Source organism: Poromitra crassiceps (genome assembly GCF_964638095.1).
Source record: "Poromitra crassiceps genome assembly, chromosome: 2".
Lineage (NCBI taxonomy): Eukaryota > Metazoa > Chordata > Actinopteri > Beryciformes > Melamphaidae > Poromitra > Poromitra crassiceps.
In genome coordinates, this window is record NC_139624.1 from 153,089 (window position 1) to 172,500 (window position 19,412).

General features: G+C 45.8%; 1 protein-coding gene across 1 annotated transcript in view; it reads right to left on the minus strand.

Annotated features, from left to right (window-relative positions):
* Window positions 1-18,434: 18,434 nt before the first annotated feature.
* LOC310791543 (two pore channel protein 2-like) overlaps window positions 18,435-19,412 on the minus strand; it is a gene marked incomplete at its 5' end in the record, with an annotated part of 32,809 nt that continues 31,831 nt past the window's right edge. Inside the window, 2 exon segments of the mRNA XM_083653216.1 lie at window positions 18,435-18,558; window positions 19,216-19,307. Of these exon segments, the coding sequence (XP_083509342.1) occupies window positions 18,480-18,558; window positions 19,216-19,307 (171 nt within the window). The 3' untranslated portion in view covers window positions 18,435-18,479.

A 19,412-nucleotide genomic window follows, 5' to 3' on the forward strand; every position in this document is an offset into this window, starting at 1 on the left:
CCTCACCCTGTAGCTCACACTGTCCAGGAACACTCTTTCCGGAATCCCTTCACTAAAAGACAGACACACAGATAAACTATCCTCTTTCCTACCTTCTACAAACCTAGACATCCTTCTGGCCTCATACACACTCTCTACCTGTTCCTCAAATAACTCCACCTCCACCTCAAGCGGCACACCACTGACTACTCCTTTCTTCATCGGCTCTTTGCTTAGTTTAAAGCACTCAACCATACACTGCTTATACTTACCTATCTCAATTACTTTCATTCCCTGATCCTGTGACACACACTCTATTACTACCAACCCACTTCTAGTTACCCTTATCGCTTTTACTACACCAACTTTCCTTTCCATAAACTTTCCCAACTCATGCAGGTTACTGAAAATTCCATCCACTTTTGACTTCGCTCTCATTCCTACACTATACGAACCCTCACTCCCTTGCCTCACCTTCTTCACTTCCTGATAGCCACCGTCACTTGAGTTACTACTTGATACACGATTACGTTTATTTTCAAGATCCCTTGTATCCTCATCACTTTCTGATTCATTCTCACTCGCAAACGCCATTGCCGCCATTCTTTTTTGCCACGCCGTCTTCCTGTTCGGCCCCGAGTACCGGGCCTGCGAGGCGGGCTCCATCGGTTGCTCCGCCATCTCAACCCTCGCTTCTCCTGCGTGATGATCAATCAATTTCCGCGTTCACTCGTGATGACGTATAATATCCGCGTCGACATTGTAGTCTCATTTAGCCGTTTGCTAGCTAGCTAGCCACCCTTTTAACGGCACATAAAAGCTTCAAAACTCATAAAAGTGGTCTTCATGTGTGAAGATGATGTTACTAAACACTGGTTCGCGTTTGATTAAGCCAGCGTTGTCCAGAGAGATTATTAGAAGCATCGCGCCAAAAACCCATTCAAAACTCCCATAGGCGAAAACTGTGAAGAACCAGGGCTGCATCGATGATTTCCGGACTCGTTCCTGGACCTCTCTATTTCTTACAAGTGGCGGAGCCGAGTAGCCTGACTCCGCCAGATGGGGGCGGCATTGTTCCACAAATTCACAATCCCAACTCCAAGCAGCCTATATTCAACATGGTCTGTAACTGTAAACACACCATCTACCTGAGTGAGCTACAATCAGACACAATTCAGACACAAATGGTTTCCAAGATAGTGTTTTTTTATTCATGGTTGAAAAAGACCATGAGAGAAAAAGAGGTGGTCGTATTAAGTCCGTAGATGGTACAGTATAATGATGACACATTTAAATGGGAAGAAATAAATAATCAGACTCAAATGAAAACCATGACTAGTAATATACAATACACAATATATACAATATACAATATAGCAAAATCGAAAGAGGCCGTTAAGTCGACGGAACAAGCTCTATGCATTTTAACGCCATGCAGTCCTTCACCTATTGTAAAATAAGCCACTTGTTGTGGCGTTAACAGAGGCCGGGGGTTTGTCAGGCATCTCACATTAGGTGAAACGTGCCATTCGCTGTCTCAGGCAGTGGCGCCCGTTCAGGTCACTGTGTGAACTGTTGCTATATTTGCAAGCACATCATTGATCACACATCAATGCCATTCAAAACAGAATTGCGTCCCCAATGTCCACAGTGTCTCGACCGCAAACCGGAAAGCAACAGATACTCATTGAGAAGTGGATTTGTTTTGAAGTGGAGTTTTAAACAGGAGAGTCTCGGCTGAGGGGCTCTGACATGCAGCATCATAGTAGTGATCATATCATTCACATGTTTTGTAACAACTGTACCTACTCAATGATACGCCATGACATCTAGATGCAGTTCCCATGTGGTTTTTTAAAAGGCGGTGGTTCACAGTGCTCTCTCACAGACAGTAACAATGGCTCCATCGACACCGCGAGAAAAATCTGAATAAAACTATTTTTCATTATCCGCAAACAAAGCCAATTATCGAAGATAAGACATTTGTCACGGCTTTCTGCCTTTCACTGAGATGGAGAGAAACTAGGGAGCAAACGCCAAAGAAAATTAAAATGGAGAATCTTTTCTTTTATACATTCCTTCACTGAGCAAGATATCAGAGGCTATGAACTGTCCTCAACACCTGAATCCACTAGCAGACTATACATAGAGTATCACTTGTGGAAGTACCAACACGCACCTAGTGATGTTGGGCCTGGTGTTGAAGCACCAGTCAGAGTGCTACTTGTTATGATTCCACTGTGTGAAAGGTTCAAATAATCTCATAAAGCTCAAAGCACTAAAACAGCGTGAGTTCCAATTATAATAATAATTGCAACAAAGAATGGATTTTGGACACATGAATATGGACTTAAACAGTATTTTCCATCCACTGAAGATCGCCCTACTGTGGTTCTACTCGCCTGTGCTAATCTGTACTTACACTGCATAACTATGCAAGTTGTATCTTTCACTGTCAAAATTGACCACCGGTTAAATGAGAGGATACAAGCTACTGTTTTTGCATTCCTTGTTTTTAAAAGACACTTGGACATGTTTTCGATACAATCCCAATACATTCTAGTGGTGACATCAGTTTGAGTAATATTCTTAAAAATAAAATAAAAATAAACAAGAGCAATAAAAGCCCAAAGCTCACATCAGGTGTGTGAGGGAACCTTAAGTAGTAGACATGCGTAGAAGAAAGCCACTCCGATGGACCGGAGGAGACAGAATGCATCACTCGCTCACAACTAAAAGCAACGATTCATTAAAAACCTTCAAGCAGTTGAGCCTTTTTAAACTATATACAAAGTTGGCACACGCTAACAAAGAACAACAGGTTAATTAATGAGCAGAGACGAATGATATCAAAACAAGGAAAAGCAGAAATGTGTGTAAGAAGTGTGGCTTTGCTCAAACGGTGCAATGGTCGCAGACAAACAGCAAAGTGAAAAGAGGCAGAAGCCAGCCGTGAGGACCCATCCGTTATTGGCCCGATCTAGTCTGTCTTTTCCTTGTTCTTCTTTATGAAGGAAGGAGTGCAGAACTCCTTTTTCTTTTTGGAGGGCGACTCGTCGCCCGCCTGGTCGCCCGCAGGCTCCTCACATTAGGTGAAACGTGCCATTCACTGTCTCAGTCTGAGGCAACAACAGGGGCGGGCTCGGGGCGGAGGAGGAGTCTTCGGCAGGAAGTGCGGGGGCGTCGGGCGCGAGCTCGGGAAGGGTCTGTCTCAGCGCCCGGAGCTGAGTTTGGGGCGACTTGGCTGCCATTCTGGGTCGGGGTGCCGCTCCGTCAGGTCCAGTTTCTCTGTCACAGCAGAGGCCCGCCTCGCAGGCCCGGTACTCGGGGCCGAACAGGGTTCTTCTTGTGAGTGCCCAGGAGAGCGGCCCGCAGCCGCAGGCAGGGTGCCGGGAGGTACTGCATGTAGCAGTTGTAGGCCAGCGCGGCCAGGAAGAGGAGGAAGAACAGGAGGAAGAGGAAGAGCAGGGCCGTGCTGTTGTTGTGCTGCAGATCTTCGGCTGCCAGGTCCTGGCTCTCCGGGGAGCATGGGGGAAGGTGCTGCTTGGGCTGGACTCTGATGGTGCTGCTGGGGGGCGGGGTTAGTGATGAGTCAGTTTGGGGTGGGGAGGTGACAAGGACTGTGGCTGTGGAGCTGGGGGGGGCAGGGACCGAAGTTAGTGGAGGTCGGCCCGTCTTAGCATTACCCTCAGAGGCCTGGCACTGGTTAAACCTCGTCTCCGGGGGTCGCGGGGTAGTGATCCTGGACAAAGAGAAAACAGACATTATTTGCGTGTAGAGGTTCATACAGTAATGGCAGATGCTGTATCACTTCCCATTTAAAGCAATATTCTACTTAGTTTTAACATGGGGGTTATTTAAGCAATATAGCATGAGAGCCAGTGTGTTGTGGCAAATATATCCCGCTGCTCAGCTGTTATCCCACGAGGCCGCAGGCAGAGTGGTTCTATCATTCTACGGTCTACCGCTGCTAGGTATAACAGACCGTTGCTATGCACGCCGTTCTGAAAGACTGGAGGACCAAGTCCAGTCATATCAATCTGCAGAAAGAAGTCCGGTAAATTTAGCTCATTCGCGACACCCGGTGGCAAAAAGTGTTACCGTAGCTTTCTTTAGTACGTAGCCGTGTAATAAGCGGTAGAATGTACAGGGAGCCGGTCATTATCATGAAATAAACCCCATAGGGTGATCAGGACCCTTAAATATTATGTTCATGGCTGTCAAGTGCAAACAAGCCCCATGTTAAAACGGAATTAGTTTGTTATCCAAGTTAGTTTGAACATTGGGGTTGTTGTTAAAGCATTAATATTATTATACTTTAAGCTTGAGGATGACACAGATTCCGCCCCTCTCTCAACTGGATTGTATTCGTGACACCTTTGGTGAGAACGGCCATCTTGCCCGCCACGGTCTTCAGCCCTTGATTGAACAACGGCCATCTTGCCCGCCACAGTCTTCACCCCTTGTTTGAACTGTGCGATGTCCGGGCGGGTGGGGCGTACGCTGTGTAAACCTGACACTCCTGGAGAGAAGAGGAGGAGAGGAGAGGGGAGGGGAAGGGTGGGGAGGAGAGGAGAGGAGAGGGGAAGAGCAGAGCAGAGGAGAGGAGGGGAGAGGAGAGGAGAGGAGAGGAGAGGAGAGGAGAGGAGAGGAGAGGAGAGGAGGAGAGGAGAGGAGAGGAGAGGAGAGGAGAGAGTCAGCACGAGCCAAAACATTAACAGCATCTGCTTTCTCACAGGAGTTTGAATTGCTAACAAACGAGCAAATTTCACAATCCACTGTGTGCACTGTGCGCTCGCTCACTCACTCGCTCACTCAGCTGTGTCAACTGCTCTCTTACCTGTGCGGTCACTGCCGTCCCCAAACAGTTCTTGAGTAGCAGCCATGTTCTTGAGTGCTTCGGACCGGAGTTCAGGACGGACGCTGACGGACAGCTTTGTGCAGCTGTATTTGATCCTGACAGTCTGGAGGGAAACACAAGGTGTTAGTAGGTCCTGCTCAAAACAACATTTCATCTTATTCACACTTCACTGTAGGCAAACCAACTCACCGGGTACTTGGTGGTGCCTTCGTTCAGCCGCATCACATTTTTTGCAATGAGCTGCATGATGGGCCTGAGCTGGGCCTCGCTGTACCTGGACTGGCGTTGTTGGAGAGAAGACTGCAAACACAAGAGAGAGAGAGATCAGAGTACTGTCATTTGCCTGATGAACTCATGTTGACTTGCTATAGTTAACCTTTGAATCCATCTGTAGGCCAGAGGCCTTTAGACTTCAGTCAACTCACCCAGGACAGACCATCCAGCAGGAGCTGGGCAAGACAGAGGGCAGCAGCACCAACCTCTGAGGGACGGTACTGCACCATGTCGTAGTTGCTCAGTGTCACCTCCATGAAGTACTGGGCCAGCTGCTCGGTCTCTAAATAGGACTAGACAGACAGACAGAAGACAGTCACTTTAATAGCCTTGATGACATCAACTGCATGAAGACAGTAGACAAAATATAGATTTATGGCAGTTGGCATAATACTGTATATATATACTCACACTTGCAACTTTCACGGCCCTCCCGAGGAAGTCCATTGGCGTGGGGCGTCCCAGCTCAAAATTGAGCCTCCTCAGGATCAGCTGCTCCATGCTCAGCATATCTGCCTTGAGGAAGGTCTGCCCTGTGGTCTTGGCGTCGGCGAATTCTGTGCAGCCTGCAGTCCAATTCTCCTCGTACTTTGACGCCAGCCACAAGGCAGTGACCCCGACAAGGTCCAGCTGGTGACGAGGCACCTCCTGGACCTGCGGCACATATAAGAAGAAGAGTGTTAGCTAGCTGCTAGTTCACAGAAGATGAACGAGAAAACATTTAAAACAAGTTTGTACCTGGAGAAAACGGTCCACGATGGCGACGGAGAGGTAGAGCGTCTCTTGAGTCAGTGTGAATGGTGTCAGTGTGAACCGGGAGTGAATCCTCACCATCCAGTCCACGAGACCATCACGCATGTCTCCCGTGATCAGTTTTCCCTGCAGGTAGTCGCATCGCACTGGCTGCTGGGCCTGTGGAGACGGAACACCTTGTCATATAAAATACACACTCGAGCATACCAGCTCAAAACCAACTAATCAGGGTGGTATTATATTATATCAAAATAAACTAACCAGCGTAGTATTCGATTTTTTATTATATCATTTTAATTATTATTATATTAATGAATCAATCAAAAGCATAGTAAGCGCAAATAAAGAGCATGTATTACCTCAAGGGGGTACAGATACGCATATATATCCTTCACATACTCCGAGCAGAGCTCTGGAAAGTCGGCGTCAAACTCGTCGACATCCATCATCTCCAGCGTCTCAGAGAATGCCTGGCAGATGTCCTCCTCCACCTCCATCATGGAGACATCAGAGGTCTCCTGTCCTCCAGGCTGCTGAAGGAACACAGTTCAAGTGATTGTCACTCAGTCAGGCTGTTTATAAAGACTGTGAGGATGTGGCAGCTGTTCTCTACACATACCATATTACAGTATATGAGACACACACACACACACACACACACACACACACACACACACACACACACACACACACACACACACACACACACACACACACACACTCTAGTGTGACTGACTGATTGTATGGATTGATGCTAAATTAACTCTCATATGTTAGATAACAATTCAGTGAGATTTCACATGACTTTGGCAACTTGTAGCCTACTGGCAGTCAATACAGAGCAAAATATCCTGAAACTCATCACACATGAACGCAACTCATCTGTTTTATAGAGGAACTGGCTCAGTCAACAGCTTTTATCCATGTTCAATTCAAGGAAAATGACGCTGGTGTACGGAGAGCTTTCCCCAGCGATGGGCGTGGCCTATTTCCTGCAGTGTCTCTGTGTGTGTTCTCTACCTGGCTTCTGCGAGATTTCTTCTCCACAGCTTCAGGTTGGTCAGCTGACTCATCCCCCTGTCTCTTCATGGCCTGTCGGGGCCCAGAGGAGCTGATGGAGCCGGAGAGGACCGCAGACACAGCCTGTCTCTGATGAGGAAAAACAGCAGGATAGACAATGACAAACAACTCCACTCCATTTCTACTTTTTACATGTCAGCTACCATCCTCACAATAAACCCTTTCCACTGACATCCATAGTAGCCTATACACAGAGAGGCCATACATATAAGTTAATTTAGATGAAATAAATCCAAATCACTCAAAATAAAATACATGAAAGTAGCTAATATTACACGAATACTATTTTTATTCTCAGATTTGCATAAAACTATCTCTATTTAGATAGAGAGATAACAAAATAGCCTAGTAGCCAGGTTGAGAACCACCTATTACATGATGTACAATGTGTTGCTGTGCTAGCCTGTGACAGAGACATAGTTTAGCTAACCTCTGCTAATGTTTGCATTGGAATATGTAAATATCTCTGAGTCATATAGGGCCAGCTAGGCTACTCACAGTCGGTCTGATCGATCGTGGTGGGGGGAACATCTTCCTGAACTTCTGCAGGTCCGAGACTGGAGTCTGGAAGTTATCAAACAAAGCAGGCATGAGGCAAAGGCTAGCTGAGCAGAGGCTACATTACACAGTGGAGTTTGTTTGCACCTAAATACATCCATGGTTTGCGCAGTCAGCTGTTTTCCTATTCTTTTTTCGTTCGTTTCTTAATCAGTCATCCGGAGGAAAAAAAACGTCACGCACAGAATCCTTGCAAACTGAGTCCGATGCGTTGTATTATGTTTGTCAATACGAGACAAATATTCGTCACGTATCCACATGACAACATGATCAGACAGACAGCCAGCACAGCAGTGGTGATGATGTGGACTGAAGCAGGCGACAGGATGGTGACCATCACTGCGCCTCCGTGTGGGCCTACAGTCACCTTGCCAGCAAGCCAGCGCTGTGGGCCGTCATGTCGAGCTTTGCACCCCCGCCGAGAATTGCATCCCCACCACATTTTGGGTCTGTTTTAACTTAAAAACAGGGATGCAAATCTCGGCAGGTACAAACCGCCGAGACTGGCCTCCCCCTCCATAAAGCTAGGAGAGACCCCCCCAGGCATCGAGGTCACCTGTAGCCGGATTTTAAGCACCAAACTCGGCCTCCATGAGCCAGAAGAGAGCCCCAAGCATGGAAGTCACCTCGATGCGGATTTTATGCATCAAAGTCGGTCTCCATGAGACAGGACAGACCCCCTGGCCTTGAAATCACGTCTACCCAGACAATTATATCATTTGTAAACAGTTAAGTTTCCGTATAAATCATTACAATACGTTCCCGTGAGATGAGGATGCATTTGGCGGCGGGGCATGACTCGGCATGACACCGGGGCTCTCCTCCCCCGCTCCCCGGGGAGAGAGGGAGGAGAGCGCGGCGGCCAGAGGTGGAGAGAGCCGCCGCCTCTCCTCCGCGGACTCTCGCTCGGCCGCTTCTGTTATTTTTCAACTGCATAAAATGGTTGCACACCAAGTCCGTATTTTTCGTCCGAAATTGTCGAAATAACGTCAACAACTAGGCTATCCATATTCTACGATAGCTAGATGAGTTTAGCTAGCTAGGTTCGGTGAGTTCAACAACAAGCAAACTGTCATTAGTTTCAAACGAGTTGAAAGCCTCCGCTCTGTAACGTCAACAACATGTAGGATACAAAGATGGTCAAACTCACGTCAGGGGAGGGTTGATACCGATACGTTGGCTGCATTCGGCTGAACATCGTGGTTGAGGTCGAGTTTAGCTACTGGTAAAAAAAAATGCGACTGCACTGTTGCATTCCCTGGTGATCCTGACTTGGTCAAGGCTCTCACCCTAACTTAACTAACGGTCGGTAGCGTTAAACCAATCAGAGGCCACCCCAAATTCGAACTCACTCGACCCCGGGAAAAGCCAACTACCCACAGGGTTGCCAGATGGGCGGGATTTCCGCCCAATTAGGTTGGTTTGGGGTGGGAAATGGGCCTTGGGCGGGTTTACACTTACAGGGCAACTTGTTCCCATAGATCTGCCTTTTTTTTTGGGCGGTTTTGTGTGCGTTTTGGTGTTTTTTTTTCCAAAAGCCAAACCACTGATGAGAGAGAGCCACTGATGGTCTTGAAGACTCCGTCCTGTCCATACTGTCCAGAAGTTTAGACAGACTACTATACACACACACACCACCACAACAACAACAACAACAACAACAACAACAACAACAACAACCATGTCGACACCTATCAATAGTGGTTGGTTGCTGTTTTTGAACTCTGTTATGCTGTAGTATCTTTGTGTGTTTAACTGCCTGTAGGAGCCACTTTCTAACTGTTGTCTGTTCTTTCTAAATATACATGCTGTCTTTCTTTGGAGCGGTCTATAGGAGGCGGTATAGAGCTCTGTGTGTTTACCATTGCATCTTACCAACACCCTGATCATGGATTGATCTATCTGTATCTATACATGTTATGGATGTTAGGTAGACATATGAAAAAAGGCGAGACACGAACACCGGTGTCAAATAAAAACACATAAACTGGAGCCTTTGCAGTGTGCAAGCTTTATTTATTTTTTCTATTTTTTCATGGATGTTAGGTAGGCTATCAGATACTCCTGCCAATGCCCTGAACCCAGTCACTGTTCTCAGAATTGGAGTGCTTACTGTGACTGCCCATTGCTTTTATCATCTTTATTGCTCTCAATTTCATTATATTACATTACATTCAGTTTCAAGTTGATTGGAATTCAGTTTCAAACTAATACATTCAATTTCAAATGATGCTATTCATATTCAGTTCTTCAATGCAATTATACAAGTTAAACAATACAAATTGAAATGATGTGATTCAAATTCAGTCTGTTAATACAATTGTTCAAATTGAGCAACACCCCAATAATATTTTGTTCTATGAAGATGTCAACAGTGAATATATCAGCGCTTCTGTTTTTATACGCAAACACCATTTTATTGGAGGAAAAGAGTGAGCTAAGAGCTTAGATTAATTTTCCAAGTGAACATTTACAAAGTGAAGAGCAGAAAACCGCTGAAGGTGGAGCGGTGGCCTGGACCGTCATAGATGGTGTCCCCTGAGGGAAGTTTCATGTAGACCCTGTCGCGGGGGAGTAGCGTCAGGACCAGACCATTGGAGAAGTAGGTGCGGGGGTCAGCTGTGTCGGTGGGGTTCTCTCTGTTATGCAACAGAAATAAGTTGTTCTTGAAGAGCTTCACTCCTGTAAATTTTGTGGTTTTGTAACCGCTGGCGGTGAATCTGAAATAGTAGACTCCTCCCACCGGTGCTGTGAAGATGCCTGCAGAAGAAATAATGCAAAGTCTCTATGAAGTGACATCCCACAACATGGTGAACAGATTCATCAACAAGGTTAGCTGTGTGTGTGTGTGTGTGTGTGTGTGTGTGTGTGTGTGTGTGTGTGTGTGTGTGTGTGTGTGTGTGTTGGGTCACCTGTATCAGAGCTGTAGGCCCGTCCAGTGTTGGTCCAGACTTTCCTGTAGATCAACGTTCTGTCTCCGCTGAAGGGTCCTATTGTATGTCCTCCATCACCTCCACCCAGAGCGGTGGAGAACGCCACCTTCTGTCTGTTTCTGTCTGTGTGTGTGTGTGTGTGTGTGTGTGTGGGGGGGGGGGGGGCAGGAAAAAACACATTCTTTGAAATCTTTGCATACAAAATTCTTGTTCTTGAGGACAGAATCATCTGTGTTTTTGAAATACTGACAATGAATTGTAGGTCAAATTAAGCCCTTTTTGAAAGGGGTGTCTAGCCGACTGCTACGGGGGCGTAGGTCAAGTCGGGGCGCCATCCCACCCTGACTCAATGGCTCAGTGGCGGTGGAGGTCTGTCGATGAGTTCAGCATCTACACCTGGCTTTTAAAGGGACTGGCAGATGACACTCTGATTGGTTGAGTTCATGTTACGCCCAAAACACACCTATGAATAATTAAGGGACTTAGTACATGCACGTACAAGTGGACTTGGACACAACCACAAATGCACTTGTGCCATCCGCTTAGATCGTGCGCTATCGACAAAATAGGGCCCTAGTCTCCTCACAGAAACATTTCCCCATGCTGTAACAAGTATCTGACGAAGGCAAAAACTAAAATTCAAACATCAATCAATCAATCAAAGTTTATTTAGAGTGCAAAATCACACCGAGGTGTCTCAGTACACTTCACAATAACAACAGAACACTAAAATCAGGTAAAACAATACACAGAGAAATATTACACAGTATAATCATCATCAAATATAGTATCTATCTCAGTAAAGTGACATATCAAGTAACAATAATCATAGCAAATATGACAATAATCATAGCAAATATAACATTCAATAAAGTACTATTGCAAGTCATATGACTGTGCAATTAAATGTGTTTTGAGCCTGGATTTAAAAATTTCGACTGATGTCGCTTGCCTAACACTGGGTGGAAGCTTGTTCCAGAGGTAGGGTGCCCTGTAGGAGAAAGCTCTACTGCCAGCTGACTTTCTCTTGATTAAAGGGACAGTAAGAAGGCCTGTATTTTGGGAACGGAGGGAGCGTGAGGGGATGTACGGGATGATGAGATCTGAGAGATATGAAGGGGCAAGCCCGTGGAGGGATTTGAACGCTAGCAGGAGCACCTTGAAACATCTAGCTGCCATCAATGTCGCTGTAAGATTTGGAAGATGAAGCTCCGCATGAGGTCTCATATATTTTCATATGAGCAACAAAAAAACCTTCTCTTTACCTGTCTGCAGCTCATCCACCTCCCTATCAGTGTTGGTCACCTTGACTCTGAGGGACGACACTGCAGAGTCTTGAGCTGGAAGCACAGAGACAAAGCACACCAAAGCTTTTATAGATTTGCTTTTGCTGCTGTTGTTGTTGTTGTTGTCTTCCAGTGTGGCTGAAAACATCAAGACAAGCAGCACTTTAACAAGTCAAGTCAACACTGTATATGTATATATAATATATACAATGTATATATATATAATGTATATATAATGTATATACAGAGTTCCTACACAGGTCTGGAAAATCTGGGAAAATAATTGGGTATTTTCCAGGTCAAAGTCGCACAATTATGCAAAAATATTGTTATAATGTCCCAATGTTTCTCACCTCTAATATTCATTTTTTTTGTCAGTGGAGAATAATCTTCATCATCCATGATGAGTTAGTAGAGACAAGACGATGAATATTATGTCAACTGTATTGAAAACCAATCGCATCAAGGAAATAAGGTCTGTAAAAAGTCTGGAATTTTTTAATTGAAACTCTGTAGGAAGCCTATTATAGCGCTTTAAAGAACACAGTGGTGTCCCACCTGAGTTCTTCCTCTCCAGAGCCTCCACCTTCCTCTTCTGCAGCTGGGTGTCTGTGGCTCTATGGTGGGTGTTGGAGGCGCCCAGCTCGGCTCTGAGAGCTGCTGCCTCCTTCCTCTGCTGCTCCACCTCCCTATCAGTGTTGGTCACTCTGTCTCCGAGGGACGACACTGAAGAGTCTTGAGCTGCAAGCAGAGACAAATCACACCAATACTTCTATGGGTTTGTTTTTGATGTCTTCAAGTGTGACCAAAAACATCCTATTAATTTGGGCATGGGGCTAGAAGAAGAAGAAGAAGAAGAAGAAGAAGAAGAAGAAGAAGAAGAAGAAGAAGAAGAAGAAGAAGAAGAAGAAGAAGAAGAAGAAGAAGAAGAAGAAGAAGAAGAAGAAGAAGAAGAAGAAGAAGAAGAAGAAGAAGAAGAAGAAGAAGAAGAAGAAGAAGAAGAAGAAGAAGTTCTTAAAATGTCTTAACATTTTGTGAAGCTGGAACCAGGAAATGTTTGGTATTTTTACTTGATAAATGAACAGTTAATCGATTATAAAAAATTCTAATTAATCGATTAATCACAGAATAGTTTCAGCACGAGTAAATATGGCATGAAACACAACAAAATAATGTAGCCTACCGGCTTTGGGATCAACTCTATTATAATGAAATGTCTCCAGAGACGACAGTTTTTCAGTAGCGGTGCTCCACACAGTATTAGGTGTGAGCACCAGCTCCCCCGGGGAGTCCCACCTGCTTCCTCCCTCTCCAGATCCTCCACCTTCTTCTCCTGCAGGCGCAGTTCAGTGTTGGTGGCGTTCAGCTCGGCATTGGCGGCGGTCAGCTTGGCTCCGAGAGCTGCTGCCTCCATCCTCCGCTCCTCCACCTCCCTCTCGGTGTTGGTCACTCGGTCTCTGAGGGACGACACTGCAGAGTCTCGAGCTGGGAGCACAGAGACAAATCACAACAAAACTTTGATGGATTTGTTCTTGTTGTTGGCGTCTTCCAGTGTGGCTGAAAACATCCTCAAATTTAAAGGCAGACAATCCAAGTCAGACAAGTCAAGTCAACGTTTACTGTATAGAGATCCTACGTTCCTACACAGGTCTGGAAATGTCAGGAGATGTCTGGGGAAAGAATTGGGTATTTTCCAGGTCTTAACTGTTGGGGGTCGCACCCACCTGCATTCTCCCTCTCCAGCTCCTCCATATTCTTCTTCTGCAGCTGCAGCTCAGTGTTGGAGGTGCTCAGCTGTGCTCTGAGAGCTGCTGCCACCTCCTCTCCCTTCGTCACTCTGTAGGACAACACTGAAAACAACAGGCGCTAACACTTTATTTGGACAGCTTACTGAAATTGAAAAAAAACTAAGGCACTCCATCTTTAAGTGAAATAATATTATAAATGTAGTCTTTGAGTAGATCAAGCAGATCAACGAGTATTAACTCCTCAGGGTCTGACAGTCTGAATATAACGGGTGGCATTCCACCCAACACATAAAGCCCCATACATGCATACATGCCAAAGAAATGTGAATCTACAATAAGGCATAACAACAATAACAAATACTATTATAATACTAATATAATACAATAAATAAATATCGTATACAAGAAAACAAAGAGATGATATATATCCTAAAAAAGACTTGACTCCCCTTCCCCCTGTCTCTTTCTATCATAAGATTGTTCAACCATGTTGTTATTATTACTACTACTGTAATTGCTATTCTCGTGTCAGCTAGATTTAGCTAGACATTCTGTGAAGCCCTCTGAGACATGCTTGTGAATTATGGCTATACAAATTAACTTGACTTGACTAACAATAAGTTAGAGTGAGTGCATCTGCACCAAAAAAGGAAATTCCATGAGGCTCAAGTGTAGATAAACAAATCTCAATTTGACAATGAATGACCTGATCACCTGTAGAATGACCAAATAATAAAAAGCAAGTGTTAGAGTCTATTGCAAATCAAAATGGCCATGTATAAGGATTAAATAAACATAATACAAAAATGAGTAACAGTAAAATGTACTGTATAGATTGATCACTGGACATTAAATGTACATCCTGTACCCCCCCCCCCCCCCCCCCCCCTCCACGTAGGGCTCGAGGGTGGTATCCACGTAGGGCTCCAGGGTGGTGTCCACGTAGGGCTCCAGGGTGGTATCCACGTAGGGCTCGAGGGTGGTATCCACGTAGGGCTCGAGGGTGGTATCCACGTAGGGCTCGAGGGTGGTATCCACGTAGGGCTCGAGGGTGGTGTCGACGTAGGGCTCCAGGGTGGTGTCCACGTAGGGCTCGAGGGTGGTATCCACGTAGGGCTCGAGGGTGGTGTCGACGGAGGGCTCGAGGGTGGTGTCCACGTAGGGCTCGAGGGTGGTGTCCACGTAGGGCTCGAGGGTGGTATCCACGTAGGGCTCCAGGGTGGTATCCACGTAGGGCTCGAGGGTGGTATCCACGTAGGGCTCCAGGGTGGTGTCCACGTAGGGCTCGAGGGTGGTGTCCACGTAGGGCTCGAGGGTGGTGTCCACGTAGGGCTCGAGGGTGGTGTCCACGTAGGGCTTGAGGGTGGTGTCCACGTAGGGCTCGAGGGTGGTGTCCACGTAGGGCTCGAGGGTGTTGGCGACGTAGGGCTCGGGAGGGGTGTTGTTGTAGGGCTCGGACTCGCTGGTGTTGTTGGCGGCGACCTCCTCCTCCCCGCCCAGCGGCGCGGCCTGCGCCCCCGGCTGGGACCCACAGCACAGCAGCAGCAGCAGCAGCAGCAGCAGCAGCAGCAGAGACACAGCAGGATCCATCCTCAGCTTCCTCACTCTCTTGAGGCTCGGCTCTGCCTCGTAAATACCCCTCGCCGCTGCCTCCCTCCCTCCTGGCTTCGCCCCCTCCCTCCCTCCCTCCTGGCTTCGCCCCCTCTCTCCCTCCCTCCAAATATCAAAGGTTTTTGATATACCAAATCAGAGCAGGACCGTTAACATGGTCATACATACAGCATATGAAACCCGAATTGTCCCCGGAATTTTTTATTTCATAGATAATAATAACATTGGATATTTTAATGGTATATTATTGACTGCCGTGTTCCAGTTTTTAATTTCAGAAATCTGGTCAGCTTATTTTAGCCAGCTCTGACCACCCACTCTTGGGGGAATTTGTTCTTCTCCCCTCTGGGCAGAGACAGAGGTCCCCCGGGGTAACGTTAATCATTCATTTGCACTAGACCTTGGCAGCACTGCTCATCAGAACTTTATTATGGCTATCATTCCAATGGTTTTGATACTTTAACCAACAGATACATTTTCTTTGGTTGTTTGTTGTAACTGTTGCGATTAATGTGATCACATGTCCTCTTTTATGTTGTGTTTTTGCCCCTCTACTGTAAACCAAATGTCCCCCTGAGGGACGATAAAGATCTGATCCGATCTGATCTGAACTGAAGTGAACTGAACTAATGTGGTACTCTTGACCGCCGTGTTTGTCTTGGTTACCCTCGTGAAACTGTTTGTAATATTGTTGTGCAGAGTTCAAGTTTCAAGTGCTGCCCCTTTGCCGTGTCCCGTGATCTAGGTAGGGGAATTTCACCAAAAAGCAACGCTTATTTATTTTGCACCTGATCTCACACATATCCAAAAGCTGTAAACTGTTTTGTCGGCATTTATTTAGTTTGACAGTTATTGAGAATTGTTTTGAGTTAAGTTGTGGACCAGTGATGTCATTCATGCACAATATTGATCCTCTATGTCCAGAGGAGCAGGGGCACAATGTGCACTGTGGAAGCCAAGTGTGTGTGTGTGTGTGTGTGTGTGTGTGTGTGTGTGAGTGAGTGATTGAGTGAGTGAGTGAGTGAGTGAGTGATTGAGTGAGTGAGTGAGTGAGTGAGTGAGTGAGTGAGTGAGTGAGCAGAATCTTGTTTGGCTACAGCCATGCCGTTGTACGTGCGATCGGGCTGAAACTTTCAGGAAGTGTAAAGAGCACATGTGCGGGTGACCTGACGGAGCCGGATTTTTTTAAAGATTAGTGCAGATCAAGTGCCCTAATTACCTGCCCTAAGGCTGAGGCTATATAAGTTCAGTGACGATGTCATCAGTGATGATGTCATCAGTGATGAACATGAGGTCATCAGTGATGATGTCATCAGTGATGATGAGAAAAGTGAGCCCTGTCTCATGTTAACAAAGGTACAAGGAGAACATCCCAACTTGTTTCTGTGCAGTTTATTTAGCTCTTTTTTCTCTCAATACAAAATGCATTTGAATTGTATTTACAAAAACAACAAAAAATAAACAAAAACAACAACAAACAAACAAACAAAACAAACAAACCACCAGTTTAAAGATCTCTGTTTATAATAAATAACAAACACACTGACAAGAAGCAAGCTTTCATTCCCCTTTTAGGTCAAAATTGAATCTCACTTAAAATAACACACTGGCTTTACGACAAATGCTAACAATTTCTGAAGACTGTGTGGTTTGCATAATGATACCATCCACCAAAATACAGCCACGATATTAGCATGCACCCCAGTGACCTCAATCCTGCTCACACACACAGAGGGGAAAGAGGCTATAACAAGCTTTCATTTTCCACTAAGTCCTTAATTAGGGAGATCCTGCACTGAGTACATCCAGTGAGAGGGGAGAAAATACAAAAATAAAATACAAAAATACAAAAAGACTTCAGAAGTACAATGTGCTGAATCTTTGTAAACAAGCACCATACATTCAGGCAGTGTCTCGTCATAGACGCGCGGATAAATGGATCAGCATGGGGGAAATCCTTTCCCAGCCAGCATAGTTAGCATTTAGCTGCTAGCCCAGCCCAGGCAGACAGGATCGGGATTCAACCACCGCAGTAAACGCACATCTGTTCTGAACAGACGTCGTCGTCGTCTATGTGCTCTTGAATCCCCAATCCTGTAGTGTAGAGCCGCAGCACCGTCTTTTGGTGAGTCAGCCCATTGAGATATATGGGGGTTTTTCCCCCACCGTCGTCTAGTCTCGCTCACCAGCCGTAGTAACATTTTGTGGACGTTCCCACACAGACAGACTGTATCTAACGGCTATTCTAGACCCAATCGCCATGACGTTGCGTTAATAACAACAGGGACTTCCGGGTCGACACCTGATTTAAATTGTGGAGATATCACAATTTGTTTATTGTTTATTTCTGTTGTCATTTTCAGCTGTGATTGTAATGTTAAAGGTATAAACCCTAGTTAAACACGGTGGTGCGACCTATCTGACGTTTGGTTGTACTTATTTTATGTAGCTAGTTACTATGTTGATCAACCAAATCTCCCCAACAGTGACATCTCACCGCCGGTCGGACTAGCTGCTAGTTTTGGGTGAACTCAAGCTGTATTTTTTAAAATTCTGTGGCCCACTGGGTATATTAGGTCTCCAAACCAGCGTTGATTCACAGCCGTCCCTAGCATAGCTCAACTAATCAAGAGTATTTCTGTCTCCACAGCGGCTCTGCCTCTGACAAATGTTTGTAGAGCTAGAACTCCAATCTGCGCTTTGCAGTGGTTTTACTGATGAAGTACATGAGAAATATCTGCTTCCTACTGGATTCAGTGGTAGCTACATAGTAAAGTAACAAGTAAAACAATATAAAACAAACTAGTAGTAATTTAGATCACTAGGCATTTCGCGCGCTCTGCGCGGGTTTGCTCGCTCAGCCGCTGCGCGGCCTCGCCCCGACATGCAGGTCGCCGAGCTGGCCCCGCAGCTCGCATAATGCAGCTCGGCTGCTGCGCGGCCCCGCCTGCCCTATTGGCGCGCGCGTGCGTCTGTGTGTGTGTGTGTATTGCTCACAAAATGTTATTGCCCTTAAGTTTACATGCGCGCGGGTGTGTGCGTCATAAGATGATTTTGCTCTTATGGCATCACTGATGACATCATCAGTCTTATTACATCACCGATGAGATCATCAGTGATGTCACAACGCCTCCTATGACATCATCAGTGGGACAAGAATGGAAACAAACAGAACATTGCCCACTTGCTCCCTTGTATAATAATAAGATAGATAGATCGTGATATTGTTCCATCAGCGCAGGTGATCTTCTGACACACAGTAGGCAGTCATCAAACTTATGGTTCCTCTGTGACTGGGTACTGGCAGACAAGTGCTGTGTGTGTGTGTGTGTGTGTGTGTGTGTGTGTGTGTGTGTGTGTGTGTGTGTGTGTGTGTGTGTGTGTGTGTGTGTGTGTGTCACCAGTGCAGGTGCAGGTGAGGGTGTTGGTGTAGCTGACTGAGTAGTTCCTCTTCTGTCGGCTCCTGGACCTGCTCTCTGGAGAGAGAGAGAGAGAGAGAGAGAGAGAGAGAGAGAGAGAGAGAGAGAGAGGGAGAGAGAGAGAATAGGAATGATGAGTCACTTAACAGACTTAATAGTCATAGTCTAATTAAGCCAATAAAGATCCAAAGTCCCTCCCCTTCCGGTCGGGGGCGGGGCCTACACACACCGGTGTCTGAAAAAAAAAGAGTGGTGAATGGCGGTGAATTTTTTTTTTATCCTGTTTTTATTATGCCATGAAATACACACATGATGTTTGTCAATTTAAAAAGATAACTTTGGAAGTCAAGAAAGTCACAGTTTGTCATAAAACTGTGGCACGATAAGTTATAAATCAGAAAGACGACACACAACCAGTCGCGTAAGTGACGTCTCTCCCGCCAGGCCATGTTGGTGTTGGCGTGACGTGTTGGCGTGACGTATTATTGTGCGAGACGAGAGATGTAGTTGATTGAGCGGTTTCATACAAAACTAAACGTTACGTTTCAGTTTTACGACAAACTGCGGCTTTCTTGACTTCTTTTAAATGGAGGAGAAATCACGTGTACTTCATGGCACAATTCAAAGGGGATCAGAAAAAGTATCTCACCGCTCACCACCATTCAAATATGTCAGTGTCTGTCTAACAAAACAATAAGCATGAGGTGGGCCTACTTGAATATGAGCTGAACAGAAGTCTCATAATTGGTCCGCTCCACTTCTGTCACTGAGCAGCTGTGACTGCGGTCCCACTTATAGGTGAAGTTCTGTTGGAAGACAGATAATAGAGCTTATTATTATGATGAGTGATTCAGTTGATGCATGCATACATTAATGCAACAATATTGTTTTATTTACTTTGTTGGCTCATA